The 21,139-nt window shown below is 33.7% G+C and overlaps 1 protein-coding gene across 3 annotated transcripts in view; it reads left to right on the top strand.

The window, feature by feature from the left end:
* Positions 1 to 21,139, top strand: part of LOC100573718 (serine-rich adhesin for platelets) — a 291,897-nt gene that overhangs the window by 128,764 nt on the left and 141,994 nt on the right. For all 3 annotated transcript variants that reach the window (XM_016805576.2, XM_016805577.2, XM_016805575.2), the window contains exon 3: positions 2,337 to 2,619. In XM_016805576.2, coding sequence (XP_016661065.1) covers positions 2,337 to 2,619 — 283 coding nt within the window. The remainder of the gene's footprint in view (positions 1 to 2,336; positions 2,620 to 21,139) is intronic.

Below are 21,139 nucleotides of genomic sequence, written 5' to 3'. Positions count from 1 at the left end.
GCGTATACTTTCAATAGCCGGCCGTGGCGAAGGCATATAATAATGTTAAATGCCACGTAGACACTTGTCGGAGGACTCATGAAATGCATCATAAGTATATTATTCAGGTATGAACCAGCCGCGGTATAGATCTACGCCGAGACGGCTACGCGACGACGAACGATTCAATTGCAACATTACAATATTATAGGTACGTGTAACGTCGAAATCCGCTATTGTGTCGAGGTGTGGTCTTGCATAAATTATGCGATGATAATAATTATTTTCGACCGGTACGGAACGTAACCGAAGCGTTTGCATGTCCATCGTGACCTTCGTGATCGCGCGCTTCGAGGTGTCGGGCCAAAGAGCTGGAGTGGGTCGACAATGCGTGCACTAGGAGGGGGTGGCGATGGGGAAAAATCACAACTTTATTATTATAGTATTATTTAATACTTTTTACTACTTCGGTAAAAAACGCATCACCGCGGAGTCCTGCGTTAGCCGTCAAAAACACCGGTTTCCGCGAAAGCTTTTTATTTTTTAAACAATACAACCCTATAGCTTATACAAGGGTTGTGGCGGGACTGACACAGTGGCGAGAGCGAAGTGATGGCCGCGACCTATATGTATTTCACTAAAACGTATCGCGTGCCCTGACACTGATTCATGCAAAGTTGGATCACGGTCGTGTACGATCGTGGTGGAGATGGTGGTGGTGGCGGTGATGGTAGTGATGTGTGCATGTGCGTGTGTGTGTGTATGAGGGTATGTTGCGGTGGGAGACGGTCCAACCGTTGTGTGGTTACCATGGTTACGGTATAAATCATCGTTCACCTGCGTCCGTTCCCTCGGCTGGCATTAAATCCTTGTAATTTCCGAGAGAAAACTTCGCCGGGGGAAACTATTAAGTTTCCAAACCCAAATTAAGCACGTAACCGTTGAGCTTCTTATCTACCACCGTGGTGGTGGTGGCGGCGTGCATGGAGTTGGCACGCCGAATTCGATTATCCGGGAGCGGGCGCCGATGACGAGCGTAGTGAACGCCGCCCCCGTTGAAGGGGAACCGATTGTTTCGGCTTTAATTCACCGATCGAGTAGGACTCGAAGGCAAAACGAAAACCTACCCACATAACATGCAACCCGCGCACAACATAATCAGATCAGCTCCAATTATGTGCACGCGACACTTCTAATAATTATTATCATTATACCACAAGTTTATATTAGTTTTAATAGTAACAAAAATAATTACAATAGCCCTGTCTATATTATTAGCATTTGGTACTCGAATATAACAATATAACGACATGTTGTAACTGCGTTCTGAGACAATATTATAATTATCTCTCTCTATATAATATCATACAAATTACAAACTATCTATAGATTCGTGATACAAAATAAACACAATTTGTGTTTTGTGTCATAACTATATTATTATGTACATTAGAGATAAATAATATAATATAATCTTTTGGTGTAAATATTTGATTTGTTTACAATGACAAATTAGTACAATATTTGTAAAAAATATGTGTATGTATCATTTTTCTTCGATAGGCATTTTGTACGGCCCGCATATAGGTAATGTTCTACCCATTTTTTGGGGGACAGATGATACCATTACGTTTGACATTCCTAATCTAGAGGGACTGGCCTCAATATTTATCCCGTATATGGCCATATTATAATAATATATTGTACTCGTGTGTATAATAATAATAGTATACGTAGGTCGAAGGTGTGTTATTATGACTTTTCAATCTGGTCCAGTGTCCAGCTATTAATATGGAACCATTTCGAGAATAATATTAGACCGTCTCGACACACGCGTATTTTATTAGCTGGTGTGTGACGTTTTGACAAATTACAATTTGTAGGGTTTTGACACACAATTTTATTTTAGAAAATCCCAACCGGGTCAGTGCGTATTTTTCGGTTAAATAATCACGACCCTTAATCATTTTTTCGATGAAACCGAACGTAAGGTAAGTTCTATTATTTTCACGGGCACAAAGTACATCAGAATCCAGTCACGCCAACGCTGCGATAAATTCACCACGTCTGGACCCTTATCTATGCCACAGAGCCATTCCCAAAGAGAGCCTGTGGTATTGTATGCCATCATGTTACCAATGTCATCCATATCATTATAATATTGGATTAGTTAATCTCAGTCCGTGGTTTGTGCGTCGTAATACCTTGCGCCCTCGTACCTGTTATTAAAATCGTCCGCTGCAAAGTGGGGCGACCCCGAGCAATCGAAATATTAAATGGAATCGCGCTACCCCCCGAAACACGTCCGCTGTCGGCCGTCAAAACACCGTCTCAACGACACCTTTTTTTATTTCCAGGGGCTGCCTGGGATCCGGGTGCCGTTGAAGAGCAGCTATGCGTCGGCCATGCCCCAGCAGACGGCCGTGTTCATGTACAGCACCGCGGGTCCGGACGGACAGACAGTCACGCTGCAGCTCCGCGAGACGGACGAGACCATCGAGCTGCCCGCGTCCATGCTGTCCAAGATGTCCCGGCAAACGGACACGGCCACGCTGTCCATCAGCTACCAGGACTCGGCGGAGGTGCTCACCGACGGCACGATCGACCTGCTTCTGGCCACCACGCCACTCCACTCTTCCGGTAAGTCACCGCTATTTGGACATGATAGATTATTATTTCTCCAGTTTTTTTTTTAGAACTCTATTTATAGATATTAGTATATTTCAATCACAGACATCATGTATGATGATATAATAATATTATATTATACATATCTGTGCACCGTGAATCCAATATTGTATAATATTATAAAAAACTTAATCTAAGTAGGTATACCTATAAAGTGTAGGTGTATTGAAATGGTATTTGTGTTGTGGTGTTATGCCTCCCTCCCCCCCCCCCCCCCGTTATCTTTGATCTGGATCCGTGACGATAAGATATTGCATTCAGCTGGTATTATATAATGTATGTATGCTTTCTGTATAAATTGTACTATGGATAAAACGACACATCATAAAATAGCATCGTAATCGACATGCTGCATACGTTTTCAGAGTACGCATTTCATATAAGCAATGGCCGATTTCTTTGCTTTATTTATATAAGGCAATATTAGAGACTTATTAAAAATCAGAATACTTCAAGGACATAGGTAATACTGCAGTTTTAAAATTTTTTTTCTCAGTCAACCGCCGTGCGTAACTATTGGGGTTGTGGCGAATATTGGACCGCAAATCCCCCCCCCCCACCCAATAGTGTTGTATATGATATATTTCAAAAGTACCCACCTACGGTGTGGTTACCGTTTTATGATATTTCGGCTATTTTTTTTTTCAAACTTTGGCTTGTCGCGGTCGTCGGGTCCGTTCGTGTAAAAAGCGTTTGGCACCATCTCCAAGTTTTGCGCGTTGGGTACGCGTCGTTAATCGATCTGTATGTGCGTCTCCGTATGTGTGTATGTGTGTGGTTAAAAAACATTTTGTCCTCTGGCACGGATGGAATCCGTCGGTTTACCCCGCACCAATACACTCGGTGGGTGAAATATAAATATATATACAACGCATTCGCGGTTTTGGCAACGGTAAAATTCCTGTAACCACCCCCTTCGCGGCAACAACCCTTCCGCACCACCTCGACAGTGCCACCAAACAGCCGGGCCACCACCACCGCCGCCTTATGTTATCACGGGGAGGTACGTTTTGTATATATTTTTTTCGTCTCGCTTACACTCCCCGCACAAAGGTCTCTTTTTCCATCCTGGTATTTTTTTTTTTTTTTTTTTACTTTTATGACGTGCAATACCCATAAAATGACAAATAAGAGGCCCTTAACAATGACGGGGAGAACGCCTTTTGTTTATGGACGCCTGTAATTTATTTTATCGCCAACACCCTCCCGTCACCATACCCTTCCTTCCCGCACTTCGCACACGCATGGCATCCGAAAAGTTGTACTCGCTAAAGTGGCCCTGTGTGCGATTCTTTACTTGCCACCGCTCACAAAGGTTTACGTGCGCCACCGACGTACGACCCCGCTGCTCCTCCTACGCCAACGTCCAACACTCACCTTAACACACACACACGCGTCATATAAACACATTTCTCACCGAAAAATGTCGTTCTGACGTCACACCTATGACTTACGGTACAAATGAATTCTGAGTCGAGACCTTATTCCAAACGGCACGGCATCCACCGCTGAAGTCCTGACGAAAAAATGTAATTCGTTGCCACGTTATATACGATAAAGTTTTCTATATTATTAATAATAAGTACACATCAACATGGTTTTATTGACCAAAAGTTGAACGCAAAAACTTTCTGTGCGTATGTTATGTATTTATGATATTACAATTCGTAAGTCCTAATATTAATTACATTCTGTTTGTTTTTGAATAACTAAAGGGTTTAAAATATTTCCTACAAAAATGCATTAAAGCCCGCTTGTTTATCTAAATTATGGATTATATTATTTTTATTTAACAATTTTTATTAATATTTTTTCGTGGACAAAAAAGCTTTTAAATTCATTTTTTACAAATATTAAAAATGATTAAACATTTTTGGTAAAATAAACATAGAAATAAAATATTTTTAAAAAAAATTACAAGGTAAAGCTTGATAAATAAACAATGTATGAATATAATATGTTTGCTCGTATGCAAATTATATTTATTTAATTTAAATTTCCGGAGTTGGTTTTTAAACAAACCAATAATTATTTTTTTTTAGTTTCTAATTTTGTTACACAGGTCATTTAATAAAGTTGTGTTATTTTTTCTTTAAGATTAACATTAAGATTGTTGTACTCATATTAACCTTCTTATAATTTTTGTTTAAAAAGAAGAACTTTAACAATGTTTAATTTTAGTTTAAAAATGCGCGAAAAGCCAGACAATAATTAATGTCACTATAGTGAAGACTGAGGAGTTATATTTTTAAATCTAAAATTACATTGAAGTTCGTCATGCCATGTTTTGTGAGTAGTGACAACTTTTATTATTCTAAAAAAAATAATTATAATAACCATGCTAAATAATGATAATAATAATGGTAATAATAAAATTTGTCTTTGTACATTGTCCACGTCTAACTTTTATCTTTGAGTATAATTTGTCAAATTGTTTTAAATCCAAAACCTTGAAAATCCGTTTATCATTATTTCAGGGGACAGACTAAGATGACAAAAAAAGTAATTTAAAATGATTTTTTTTTCTTTTCATCGCTGTTTTGCATTTTAATTATTATTTAAATCAAATATATTAGAATAATAATTCCTTTTTCTCGCCCAAACAATTACATTTTCAAGTTAGTAAGTCTCTTTGTTTTGTTTTTGATACTTTTTTGACACTTAATTTTCGTGGGTTGATTCATTTTACCATCAATACAAATATCATCATAATATTATTTGATTAGAAAAAGAAAATAAACCTATAAGTATTTATTTTTATTTTTTTCAATTGTTCTTATTATTTTACCATACATTTTCGGGGAAAGCGAGTCGATCCTGGGACAGTTGTTTTTAAATATTTATCTACGTATCCTTAGAGACGATGATCCTTTTTTTGTTGGGGTTGGAGATGGTTCGGGAAGGAAATGGAAAAGAAATGTTTGGCTCCTTACGTGCTCGGCAAGATGCAAATTCTCGCTCCCTGCCCCGTTAATCAAATAAAAAAATAAAAATGAAAGAAAAAATACGATGAAAAAGAGGACGCGACTAAAATTGTTTAGAGGTATATATGCGCGAGGTGTACACATGGAATCGAGTTAATTTTTAGGAAGTCCTCAGGTTTCTTGGCGAACAACCAAGTGATACAAAGTCTGTTCAGTGGATGTGATCCAAATTCAAGAGTACCTACATAATATTATAATATTTTATTTTACTATGTCTTATTTGTCCCTTTACGAGTGTTAAGCTAATTTCCACCTTATTATAAATCATACTGTTTACCCATATCACGGAAAAAAGTCACAACAAACGTCTGTTTCAAATTGTACTATTCACGGGATTAGCGAACATCTCTCGCTATTTGCATAGTAGCATATACGTAATAAGTTAATATTTTAATTCATCTGTTAAAAATACTATTTTACGTTTTAATTTATTGCTATTAAATATATGTATAATTAAAACCACTCGATACACTATGCTTGACGCTAAAATATTATTCCGAATTATTATTACTATAATTATTAAACTAAATCATAAGTAATTACTTTTGGTTCTACTATTTGTCATTCGAGTTGCTTTGATGTTTAAAACCATCATAAAAAATTACGGACGCCAAAGAGATAAAAATTCCCATTAAGAGTACTTGACCTTTTCAAACACTATATGCCCTATGAAGTTTTCGTACACTCTGATAGTAATTCATTAGAGCGCAAAGGCCACGGGGAGGTCCATCTGTATCCAAAAAGACATTTCGGTCAAAATGTCAAGTTCCCTGCTGGTAGCCAACAAATGGGTTACATATTCGACCGTCAACCCCCGTTGTGGCGTTTGGAAAATCGTATTTTTTCAGGCAAATTGTTTAAATAAAAACAAAAATAAAAATAAAAACAGTGATCGAAATATTTTCGAATATTGCAGAAAATTAAATTTTTTGTTTTCTTTTTGAAAGGCATCAGCAGTTTCAGTGTTCATTTAAACATTTTAATATATATTTTATGGGCACTTTTAAATCAGAATACAATACATAATTGTCTGCACCTATAATAGTGGTATACTATTTTTTCCGCCACCCGTTTGTAGCTTAGATAAATCGCCCGTCACCAAAATATACCGTACGGTTAATTTTGAATGAGGTTAATTAGTACGAGTGTGGTGACCGAAACGATTATGAATGTAATTTTACGGACAGAAGAAAATTCTACGCGTCTCATCGGTACCCTTTTGCATATTATGTGCACGTTAATACGTGTGCATTATAATAGGTTTGTACTTTGAACAAGGTTGACCGCCAAGACGAAATACTTGCAAGTCGACTGTTTACTTGGTTAACCTGCAGGGTAATATTAAACGGAAAACTTATTTCAGGGGAAACTTGCAGCGATATAGCTCCCGGTGGTAGTTGATGAAAAGTTATACTAATAAATGCTTGGAGTGTACGCCAACAATGTTATTCAACTATTGGTTATACATGAACATCAACGATGTATTATAATATAATATATATATATGCATAGATGGATACACTTGCAAACTTTGTGGCGATAACGAAAGATTATAATAATAATAATAGTAATAATATAAAATATACAGACACACAATATACGTTATTATGCACAGATAATATTTAAATATCAATTTATATATGGTATGATTCTACATCGTTATCAGTCCTGTAAGAGATATTACTTTAAAAAATGTTTAAAATACGTATTTGAATACTCGGTGAAAAACATATTCGAATACAAAATATTAATATATTTTTTAAATACTTTTAGAATATAAATATTATTATAGATACTTATAGGTGCCTACAGTATAGGTGGCTAGGTACTCAAATACTTTCGAAATTTTCATAAAATATTATTTTAACCTTATAAATCAACTGAACCTATATTTTCATGTTTTACGTTAATTTTATAGAGCATTAATTTACACCGTATTATGTTTGGTGAAACTTTAAAATACTCAACTGTTTTCTTTGTTGAAGTATTTGAATTTTCGGTTGAGTATAATTCACAGTAAAATATATATGTATTCCCCAGTTTTGTTTTTATTTTGGTCAAAATTTAAACAGAAAATATTTAAACTAAAGTGAATAAGTATTTGAAGATCAGTATTATTAAATACTGCAGTCACTTCGAGGAAGTATTTAAAATTTTAAAATACGTACTATTTGAATAGGTACTTTAAAATTACCTATTTGAATAATTTTACTCGAGTAGGTACTTTACAAGACTGATCGTTATTAGTATATTTGTTTTCGTTACCTGTTTAACAAAAAAATATGCGACCCCCGTTAAACTATTATAATATTATTAAGTCGCAATGTCATACCGTTATTGCATTAGCAAATTATCCAAACGATTACACTGACGTGTCGGCAATTACATCGGTCGTTACGATATTATTATAGACAGCTTATGCACGGTTGACTATACAAAGCCCAATGTTAATTATTGCATGTGATATTGTAATGCGCATAATATTATTGTGATGGTTTATCTGAAGGATTTGCCGTCGTAGCATTGTGTGATCATTGTTTATAGTATATTATCGTCTCGGCGTATTCACATAATAATAATAATATTATTATGTTTCGAGAAAAACCGCTTGTAGGAAAATTCGATAGCGGATCATTTCGTTTCGTGATCTCTTGTCGTCATAGGCAATGCGCGACGGTCGCGTCACGTTATCACACGTAACGCGGCCGAATACATTATTATTATTCACCGATGCGAACCGTTCCGTTTCGCGTTAGAGCTCCGCGGTCCGCTAGTGCGTGCGTGCGCTTTACTCTCTGTGGTGGCGGTGGTCCACGTCACCGCGTCACGCAGCCGCCGCCACAGCCACGTGGTACCTACATTATATCATTTTCCGTGCGCAATATTATATAATAATAATAATTATTATTATTATATTATGACGACTATACAATGAGCAACGAGCGAGTGAGCAGCAGCAGCAGCAGTAGTGTTGCATTACGAATCCCACCGAGAAAACCGCCCTTGCCGCCGGGCACAGAGTAATTTCCCCGCGAGACCACCGGATGGTTATAATATATACTACACACACACACACACGCTTGTAGTTTACCCGAGTTTCATCCCTAATCCACCGGATCGTGACTTCCGACCGTCACGCGACCGGCGAAAAATCTGCGCTAGTATGCGCGACGGCCTGTGGGGCGGTGTGTGTATCCTACTGCGGGGTGGAAAGGGGTGGAAGGCTCTGCTGCTGCGGCCTTTTGCACGCGCGCGTAAATCATAATATACTATTTGCGTTTGAGCTTTTACACGCCACCGTCACCGTGCATTATAATACGTATTCATAGCGGTGGTGGCTGTGCGTGTAATAATAATAATTATTATTATTATTATATAATAATGTATTACGGGCTGCAGATGCGAGTTAAACGCGCGACATGTCGCGCGTAAGTCCGACGACCGTCATGGCGCGGCCGCAGTGGCGTGAACTCGCGTGGCCCCGGGTGGTCGTATTATATTATAATAGTATATTATTATGGTGGTTCAGCCACACGATAATAATAATATAGTGTCCCGCACTCTCGGAGAACTATGATAACGTGTAATAATCAAATACGCCCCCGCACACACTGCATAATATTAAAAAAACTGCCGAACCGACCAACTCGCCGAGCTCTTTTTTGTTAATAATTTTCCAATATATTGCTATCCGACGGTATATTCATTCACGGTTGACGACGCTTTCGTCGGGCGCGTTCTGCCTGGTCGGCGAACGAAATAAAACTAACCTTATTAGGTCACCGGACCAGCACCGTCGCTAGATCTCAGAGCTGTGGAAAACTCGACATAGCAATAATAACAATTTATTATATCAAATTTCGAATCGTTTTGAAAACACTCGTGCAACATTATTGCATACTAGGTATCTATGATATTAATATGCCGAAGAATTACATATACGTACCTAAAATCATATTATCAAACATCGTGTGCAGATTCATTTATTAATTTGTTACAATGAGACGCATCATAATAATAGATATGGACGAATTTCACTCAGCTGGATATCCAGTTCGTGAAATCAGTGATTTCACTATGTGGATGCGACATACACATAGGTACCAATGAAATACAATTTATATACACATTATTTTGCTTAGGTACCTACCATTAATCGTTTGCATATGAATATTATATTTTACAGGTTTATAAGATTGCACCTGTTTAGTATTTTATTACCGAATTATTTTCTGTGGAAAACTTATACAACAACAATATCACGTGTGTGATAAATGATAATATAGTATTATACTGCCTATACGGACTACGAATATTACACACAATAATATATTATAATATTATCAATCGTCGCGTGCAGACGCATTTGTTTATAATGAGACACATTATAGTATAATATATTATAACGTAGGTAGGTACATAAATAAATTATTTTACTCACCATTAATCGTTTAGATATTATGAATATCATATTATAACGATTAACGAAGCTTGTATTTAATATTTTATTATCAAACTATTTTTATTCGTTGAACGTTTGAACAGTACCCACGTCAATATAAATGTTGTTTTTAATCCATGTATTTACGTCATTAACGCAACATCGGATTTCGTTTCAATAAACATTAACTTTCGAACTTTTCTTCGATACTGATATACATACACTCCATTAGTTATTCAAACAAAAAAGTTAATTGGTAAAGTTTTTTTTTTTTAATGCCTTTTTTTCGTCTCATAAGTTCTAGTTTCACAATATTTATTCATTACACGTTATTTGCAGCTATTATACACGTACACATAAAATATTTTATAATAAACCTAGTAAAGAAAAAACAAATCTTTCTTCTGTAAGGAATATAGTTTACTCAACTACAAAGGCTTCAGAGAAATAATTTTGTTTCAGTCATTAACCAATGGTTTAAAAAAAGATGTTTGAGAGTTTTTAAAATGTTTTTTATTTTAATAATCATTATTATTAAAGTTTATAATTAACAAGACGTCACTTTTTAGTTTAAAAAACGGAAGTATTTTTTTTTTTTTTTGTACAACACAAGGTACATTGTATTATTATTCAGTCAAACGGGTTTTTCTAGTATTTTATAATTTTCATTTAATATAATACAAAAGTTTAATTCAATATTTACTTTACAATATTAAACTGATTAAACCATATTAATTTAATTAAATAACAATTTTAAACTTTACCATGAGTTTTTTTATTAACTTTTGACATATTAAATGCGATCTGCACACAAGTTACGTATAATTATAAAAAAAAAAAAAATACACACAACATTGTCAGATAACGTCGACGTCATTTTTTTCAGCAGTAATATAAATAACGTAATATAAACGGTATATAACATTATTGTTATTGTGGGACTAGGGTTGGCTTAGCTGTCTAAAAATAACATTCGTTACGTCCGTATTAAGCCACACGAACCTTAACAACCAATCTGGATGATTCACCTTAAAAAAAAAATCATTTTTTTTCATAATAATTTCACTCCACTTGGGTTTATTAGTTCGGTGAATTTAATATTTGTCACATAATATCATATTGTTATATGATTAACATTAAACTGATGACTTTTACAGTCTTACTCCATATTATATTATACATAACGATTATTTATACTTGAACTACGCGTTGCGCGTTTATCATAATCAATTGTTGATTTTTCCCTCAAAGCCTAAAATATATAATACATATACAATAATAATATGACGTATGTAATATTTTTAGCCAAAGATCTACAATAGGTGCCTACTGTCTAGTAAGTTGTAGTTCTTTGGATATTATAATATCAATTGGCGATTTTGTTAAAATTCAACTATTTTAGCGTTCATAATATTATATTATAATATTATACGTCTTAGTCATCTCTCATAGTTGAACCCGCGCTATGGCCGTTTTTACGAATATCATCAGTTAAAAATCCCCGAGAACTGAGGATACTTTGCTACTACTTACAAAAAAGTGTCGAATTAGAAAAAAAATTAAAAATTAAAAATGTTTAGACAACCACCTTGGTAGTATGGCGATGACAATAATAATATGCAGAGTATTCGGTTGTCAGTATTTTACACGGATAAAAACAATAGCATATGATTTATAAAAATAATAATAATATATGTATGTTATATGTAGAACGGAAACGTAAATCGTTTTGATTTATAAACGTGTGTTTTACTTCGTACGGGATCGATTATCGCATCGGTTGTTATAATATTATTATTGCCCTCGCTGTATATCGTCCACGTGGCCTCTCACAACTGCTGCTAGTTTTTTGGATACATCAATTGACGTTTTTGTCACTATTTCATTGTTTAAGTGATCAAACTATACCCGCCAGGCGTTTTTCATAATTTAACGATTTTTTGATGAAAGCACTGCACGCCACTGCCGTTTTTACGAACCTCCTTAGATAATAATACCCTAGAATTGAGGATATATTTTACTTTTCCACTATACTATTACGTGTCGAATATATTTACAGACGACCACCGTGGTGGTACTAGTATAATGATAATAATATGCAAATAATCATATTCTCGATATTTTTCACGGAGCAAACAATAATATTATTTTGCAATATGTATAAAAATGTTATGTATACCTATAATACAATAATATGTTATGTAAAACGGAAACGAAAATCGTCTTGATTTATAAACGTATGTTTTACTTCGTTCGGGATCGGTTATCGCATCGGTTGTTATAATAATAATATTATCATTACCCTCGCCGTATATCGTCTACGGCCACTCGCCTAGACTCGTAAAAGTCGACGCGGCGCCTTTAGTTCATCGAGTCGTTCTTCTGCTGCACTATAATAAACTCGACGCGTTTTCCCGAAAACATTTTTCATATACTATCTCGCTCGCCGTTGTAAACAATTTTTGAGCGCGCCACCCTCTCCCCTGTCACCGCAAGCACACTGTATATGTATATATATACGCTATCTCACCGCACGCCCACCCTCCTCACATTATATACTCACCCAGTTTATAGACAAAAATGATCTGAACTTCCCCCCCTCGTCCGTTACGGTGCGGACGGTATCGTGGATACGATTTAAGTTTTTCAAAGTTATTGCTCATCGTCGAAATTCGTTTCTTAACTCTTGTTCGGAAAAACACAATACAGTAAAAAAAAACCGATGCAATTTGCGCTTTTGAAAGTATATTGGCGCTGATATTTCGATACATATTATTGCCACAAACAATATATTATATATATAATATATATATATATATTGCCAGCGAACGTGTGCAAATAGTGTGTATATGTGTGTATTTTCATTTTCTGTCTGTATGTATACGTCTGTGCCTGTCTTTCTTTCAACCATCTGAACCGTGTAATTTCGGATCCCGTCATTCGGGGTTCTGACATTTTTTCTACCCTCTGCAGTGACTCGCGATTGACAACAAAGAAACACCATGTGAAGTTTTTGAAACACGAGCCAATCAGAGTGCGCACAAAGGCGGAGAAAATGAAAAAAAGAAGAAAAAGAGTCTAATGAATTCTCTGAACAAATACAATATAGCAGGTTATAGGTAGTACCTACGTAGTTGGTATATAAAGATAAAGCGGAATAAGGGAAAAGCTTAAAACGATCTTTACAAACGTTTATCTCAAGTTATAATTGCTCCTAAATCCTAAAACCGCCTTTATGGAATTGCATTTTCCCTGTAATTTGTTCCGTGCTGATATCGGTTTATGAAAGAGTATTTTGCTTGGATTGCTACCAACAAGTTGTTTTGTCGGGTATAATATTCTGAAGAAACACCGACGTTTCTTATAATATTATGTAGGTGCCTTGTCGTTTTAAGCAAACCATAAATAGAAATATGAAAGAGTCAAACCGCGTCGTTCGTTTTTAATATGAAATATTTAAGTGTTTTCGAGATTACAAGAGTGGTTTTCATTTTTATAAAACAAATTATACGTCTTGACAATTTTCAAGAACGTCTGTCAGCCTAGTAAAATTGAATAGTTTTACTTGACATATATATAATACATATATTATTTGTATTCTGTATTTTATTATTATTATTAAGTAGATATTCGGAGAAAATGAATAAATTATATGGTATAATAGTGGAGTGTATTTTACTTGTGCGTACTATTATGTAACGTTATATATTATTTTAAAGTTAAAGTACAAAAGTAAATTTATAGAGGCAATCATAATAACTATGGATATACAAAGTATATAAATAAATATTTATTTGGAAATTGGATATTGCTTTTATATATAGTAGAGTTATAATATTAACATTAATATTGTTTTAAGCCATTTAAATTAAATTTGTGTTTATTGACGAGCGTAATGAAATACTAAGGATGGCCGTAACTTTACGCATAGAACTTATAAATATTTATTAAATTGTGTGAAACTGTATACATTTTTATTTTTTTATTGAGCTTTTATAATATGGTATATAGTAATTATATTGAAATGAATTCAGTGGTTTCCGAGCGTGATTGTCAAAAATTTGACAATTTATTAAAACTATTCCGAAAGTTTTCTTTTAAAAAAATAAACTTCTGGGTGCAAAGTGTCTGATTAAGGCTGTCGGGACTGACAGGAATCGTTCCCAAAATGAAAAAAAAAATGGAAATTCTAAAACTTTAAGAATCGCGTCGAATTCAGAAGTTGTGTTCGTTTTTTTAATCAGACTAACCTTAAAAATACCTTGACAGCTTTAGCGTAATATGTGTGTGTGTGTAATGTGTATGTGTGTGTTTATTACAGCTAAGTATAGTTTATTGGTTGTGGGCATGTCTTATGCTATTTTTGAATTTTTTTTTTTCATTATGGATATATTATGCATACCTAATGATCCTGAATCATATTTCGTATATATTATTATATCATAATTAGGTTACGACATATAATATAAATTATATTATTTATATGTATAATTTAGCTAACCGGCAGGTAGTTTATACGTCTTGTACTCTCGTGCAGACACATAATTCGATAAATTCAAATATTTGTTATAAATAATTATTGGTGTATATAAGTAGGCTGTTATAATTGAGACAGTGTGGTGTTATGCAGTAGTTATTTGTGGGTACTTATATATTCAGGCACCCCATATTTTATGTGATAGACATATTTTTTCAAAAATCATACACCGGAAAGTAATTATAAAATATGTTCTGAATTTTGACGTATTTTAAATTTGATATAATATTTGCACATATTATTGGTGTAGAAAATCCAGGGAGACCCTATTGGTAAAATAATATAGCCTCATAACACGTGTAAATCAAAAATAATATGCATTATTGTTAATGCTGTGTAGTATAGCTTTGTATGACTCATATTTAATATTATTATAATGTACCTAGTCAAATTCATATATAATTATTATATATTGTCATTTTAGTTTCAAATTTTAACTATCTGCAGGGTTTGTGCTGCTGATAAAATGTTGGCCCTCCCCCTTCCCTCTGAAAAATATTCCCAGTTGCACCTGGATATATGGTATTATTGCTTACCTATACCTACCTATACTAGATCTTAGGTTTATAAAATTCAAGGAGACCCTCAATAAAATAATATAACCGCACGCAACACGTATAAGTTAAAAATTATGTGTACGGATTATTGTTAATTGTGTGTTATAGTAGCTTTATAATACGATTCATGTTTAATATTATAATGATGTATAATATAGTCAAATTCATAAGTATATAATATTACCCATTACCCAATACCAATAGATAGTTTAACTAGTTTTTGATCAGCGTTATCGTATTATTATTCTTTGGTCAACAACTATATGCAGCAACTGGATAGTGTGTGTTAATTTGGAGGTAGTCGTAAAATAAAAGGGCCTCCGGTTAAACGGACATTTCATCTTTAGTTAACGGTGCATGATGCTTATATTAAATCACCTAATATAATATTATTATACTTTGATAATATTTAGCACTGATCGAGATATAGCTTGCGCATGGATTACTTTTTTATGTCGATCGATTGTATATAGTAAAATAATTTGGCGTTTGTGTTGTATAACTGCACTCAAACGCTGCAGCGCTGCGATATTATTTTATAACAATTGCAGATTAGCTATTACTCAAATATTATGAATAAAATAATAATTTTAAAAAAATGAAAAAAAATAATAAATTTCCAGTATACAAATTTCAGAAAGTCCTATCCGATGGCAATTTCTTTTAATGAATTTTTCTACTGGTCCGATCGCGCTTTGACTACTTATATATAGCTACGAGTACGAGTATAATAGAACAGCGCTATTATTATAATCTGAACGTCCGCGAGTCTGAAGTTCAACCGTGATACTAATATAAAAAAAATGTCGTTTTGACCCATATTATATATTATTATGTACATTCAAACCTTTTAGTTTATAGTTTACGATACTCGGCGTATTTACTAACGATATTTTTACTCTTCCACCCGTGTGAGTTTTGAATTGACTTGTAATGACCAATTAAAAGTCACATCAGCTGTAGTCGATTAAAACATTCTTAAATTTTATTTAGCACACTATATTATATAATATACCGAAAATCCAAACAAAATTGTAACAACGATAAAATATATAATATATATGTATTTTTACAACAGTAGTAGTTATATATACGAGTATAATACAATAATGAAAGTATACACGTGTCATACATAACTATAATATATATACTATTGTGGGCGACATTTGAGCTTGGAAAATAAATGCAGCTATTTATAATATTATTAATATAATATTATATAGTATGACCTACTAAAATAAAAATATAATGGTATTTTTTTAATAGTTTTTACCGTCATAGTCGTATATGCGAAGAATAGAGAACGAATTAAAAAATATATTAATGTATAAAAATTGCATAGATAGAAATACAAAACTAAGTCGGAAGCGAAACAAAAAAAATAAACGTTTAAAAATTTATCAGAGTATAAAAACCAAAAAAAAAAAAAAAAGAAAAAGAAAAAAGAACGGTCAAAACTCTGCGAAATTTCGCTGGTTTATCGAAATTAACATTTAAAACGAAAAGTAGACCACAGTCTGTAAACATCTGCTGCGCACCCGCGAAAACCGCCAGCCGCGCGGACTCCATACGCGCGCGCTCGGCCCGAAAAAACCGCATTAATATTGCAACGTTGTGTTTTTATTCATTTTTTTTTTCGATTTTGTTTTTCCTCGCGAGTTAACTCCCCGGGACGGTCGTCGGCCGTGGTGGTGGTTATCCTTCAGAGGCAATCTCGTCATAATAATAATAATAATAATAATAATAATATGATCTCACTGGAACGGGGTCGACGCGCGCGCGTTGCTCGGAATAATTGAAGCACGTACGAGATTCGCGGGACCGCATCGCTCTGAACAATAATAATAAATAATAATAATAATAATAATGTACAACGTTTGTAGTACGAGGCAAAATGCAAAGACGGGTCGTTGCCATTGGGCCCCCGCCACCGCGGTAATCACAATCGAACGGCCGCCCTATCGCCCAACCGGTTGCGACCGTAGAGTGATATTTATTGCCCACTCGGGTTCGTTATCCCATACGGCTGTGACGAACCGTCCGTCAGAAATAGTCCGAGAGAGCGACATTGCAACAACGCGAACCTCGATTTCCGGTCAAAATCGATTATTTTGAAATGTATAATAATGGCAATTGTTCAAAGTGATGAAGTTATTGAATTGTATTAATCGCATAGCATGAACCAAACGCGGAAATAGTGGTAACTGGTTAAACATTATACGGTATGCAGCATTGCAGCCGGTTTCACACTACACCGTGTCGTGTCGTTTCGTGTTTTTATATGTATACCAAAATGCAATACCAATGATGATACGAATATTATGGTACCCGATGATAACACAATAACATTTTTATTTAGTTATCACTTATCCGCACATAAATGTTGTGTAACCACGGATCAATAGTTGAATATAATATTCAACTATGCGGTATCGTTTGGTAACTGCGATAGGTAACTGTGATTATTTTACTCGACACGGTGTAGTGTGAACCCGGCTTGCCTCCTGTAGGATTTGATTCTAATCTCTGGTATATTGTGGTATATTGGTACAATATCTTGATGTTGTAGTAGGTATACCGCTTTCCAACCGTTCGGCGCTGATTATTTTTTTCCTGAAATCGCAGTTCACGATTCGCGGTGGAGAGTGAAGTCGCTTCAACAGTTAGACGCTGAGACTCAGACATGACGTCGGCGGATCAATTAATTCTATGACAACCTACGATAACAATTTATAAACCAATGAAATATATTGTTATAGTCGTTTCCGGTGAAATTTCGTTCGCCGTGGCGATAAGCCGAAAACGATTTTTTTCGTTATTTTACAGTTGTACCTATTATCGCCGAACGACGCCGGTGTTATATTTATAAATACAGCGTTCGAGTAAATATATTGGCAATTATACGACACGCGTTCGTTTTTACACCCACACCACGAGTCACGACCATGGTCGCAGTATGAGCAGCCATTGTATCTGATAATTATTATTATTATTACTGTTTCTGTTTCTGTTTTGTCGTTGTTGTGTTCAGTGCGTATAACTTAATATTGTTATAGGCCGTCTGTTTCGAACTACTTCAACGGCCACTATGACGAAACATATAATACATGATAATATTATATTATATAAAAATATAAATACGAGCACGTCACATATTATTATTATTATTTTGTGTGAATGTGTAATATCATTATTATAAACGAATACGGCCAACACGTTCGGCCATAATATTATATTATATTTTTTAGACATGTCAACACAATAACCAAACCAATAATAAATCATTGTTATTTCTGCTGATTTAACCAGTAGTATAGTAGGTGATATAAAAAAATGCGTAAAAGCTCGTTAAGTTCATACCTAGTTTGTATATTATGTGATATTTTATCGACAAAGTTCGTTATTATTATTTCATTGCACGTAAATATTTGTGTGTACGGCGTACCTACATCTTATATGATTATTATAAGCATCACTACATTATTAGGAATATTAAACTGTATATTATATTTCGTACTATAACGTAATCCCACGCCTTGTCAATTATTTTTCAAGTATATTTTTTAAGCTTCTCGCAAAATGAACAGTTTTGTAGAACGTTTTATGTCGTGAAAAGTATTATTATTTTTTTTAATTATACGCACAATGAGGCTCGTTGTTTAAATATAGAAAAACATATTTTGTATTCAAAAACAAATTAAAAAAAGTTTTAAACTTCTAAATATAGTGCTAAAATATAAAAGTATGAAAAACTTAAAAAAAAAAATAATAATAAAAGGATTTTAGGAAAATAAATTACTCGTTTCATATTTAATACTTATCTCTCTGTAAACAAGACAATCCACTTAATGTAAACGATATTTCTATAACGTAAAGTGTATTATTAAAGCATGTTTTTCACGGACCTTATATGAAGAGTCTCGAATACAAAACATCTTCTCATGTCTATAAGGACCGAATAATTTACTTTTTATTTTCAAACGATGATATAAATTACTGCGTAATGTAATAATAATATGTAATGCGTTCAGAATTTCAGATACGCCTTGATATTAGATATTATTATACGGAATAGTTATTAAACAGATTCGAGGAAAACTTATTTTTATAAAAATGTTTAAAATTGTTCGACTGTTCAACGGTATGTGAAATCATCCATGGTATTTAGAAAGTGATAGTGGGTATACCTACTTCTAAATAACGAATGTTTGTTTACAGAATTTCATTAATTTCAAAGTTTCCTATCAGAGTCTACAGACAAGGATAATATTATATATTATTACCTGTATTGTATTATATATACCTGTCATGTCGTACACGAATAATTTCTGAGGATATTTTAACTTTCAATGTTTATCAACTAATATTATAATAATTTATTTCTGATGTTTAAAATTGACTCCGTTACAACTTCAAAGAATTCAAAATTATTATTATCATATTATTTTAAATGTATATTCACATCTAACATAATATTATTATTACGACTTGATTCTAAAGAAATTGTTTATTTTGATTGTCGAGAAAACAAATTAAAAAAACATGTTAGAAAAATTACCGAAGTATAGGTACCTAAGTATATTAATTAAACTATAAAGTATTGATTGTGTTGTATAGGGAAAATATATAATAATATATAATATTGCTTGCAACTATTTAATCTTGTCACTGCTCAAAACTATTAAAATTAATTTAATTTAAAAAAAATTGTAAGACAATGATTGCGATTAAGGCCACAGATTTCATGCACACAATTTATAATGTATAATCTGTATGATCTTAATTCATATAGATATTATCTAAAACAATGAATTACACAGAACCTTTAATTTTCATAAAGAAAATCAGGCATTAAAAATCGAATTTTTAAATCATAGAAAATAAAAACGATTCTAACTATATAACTGTATGTACATATTTTTTTTTAATCTGAAAGGCGTTTCTCGCGATACGGTCCGGGAAAACTCAAGGCGTATTTGGACATTATAATAATAATATATGCAGTCATGAACGAGGTCACGTGCGTTTTGGAGTGGTCACGAACGTTCATCGAATCCTACTCATATATACGATCCTTTGAGACTTTTCCGGGAAAAACTCGTGTCCTACGGACCAAAAAGTTCCCGAAGCGAAATAAATATAAAAAATCCTTGACTGCTTGTACGATTAAAATATTTTCCTTAACCTTTTATTTTATTTTGTTTGTTTGTTGTTTTTTCATATATATATTGTATATAATGTATTTTTAAAGTGTTTTTTTTCCGACAATAATCTGAAAAGCGTAAGAGACGTTTGGAGAAATATTTTTTTTTCTTCCGCCCCACCGCCGTTTCATCGCTTATATAATTCAAAAATGTATTACCACAAAGTCTTTAAAAAAAGCCTCCATTTCATGTAGGTTGCATTACTGTTATTGACAATGTTTGAAATTTAAAGTTGAATTTTTCTTTGTTAAACCCTCTCGGTCATAATATCGTACTGTAGGATTAATCTGCGATTTACGAGCCCGGGGCGACTGCGGCTAAAAAGAAAGTATTAAATAATAATAATAATATGTTTTTGTTGTAAACCAGTATTTATTTTTATTTTTGCGATATTCGCAATCCAGTCAACAGGTACCCATTTATAATCTCGTGCATTTTATTCCCTTGAAGTTTATCAGGGAGCATGTTCACGACTATATTTTGCTCGGTACGAATATCCAAGATCCAATAGCAATGAGATCGAACTATCCGTGCGATGTGAATTAGTGATTATTCCCGTCTGACATATTTCACGAGTTGAAAAGTGTGTAGTAGAGTACAAGAATTTTAATACTAAATTTAACTATTTCGGATCGCAACGGAAGTTAGAAATTTAATGGAATTTATACGTTTTTACTCGCCATCATCTTTTATGTTTCGGGATCGTCGTGTATATATGGTGTATCCATATAAGGATTATGAACATGCAA

Source organism: Acyrthosiphon pisum, chromosome A1 (assembly GCF_005508785.2).
Source record: "Acyrthosiphon pisum isolate AL4f chromosome A1, pea_aphid_22Mar2018_4r6ur, whole genome shotgun sequence".
Lineage (NCBI taxonomy): Eukaryota > Metazoa > Arthropoda > Insecta > Hemiptera > Aphididae > Acyrthosiphon > Acyrthosiphon pisum.
The sequence above is the reverse complement of the archived record's forward strand: the minus strand, read 5'-3'. Positions and strand labels throughout refer to the sequence as shown.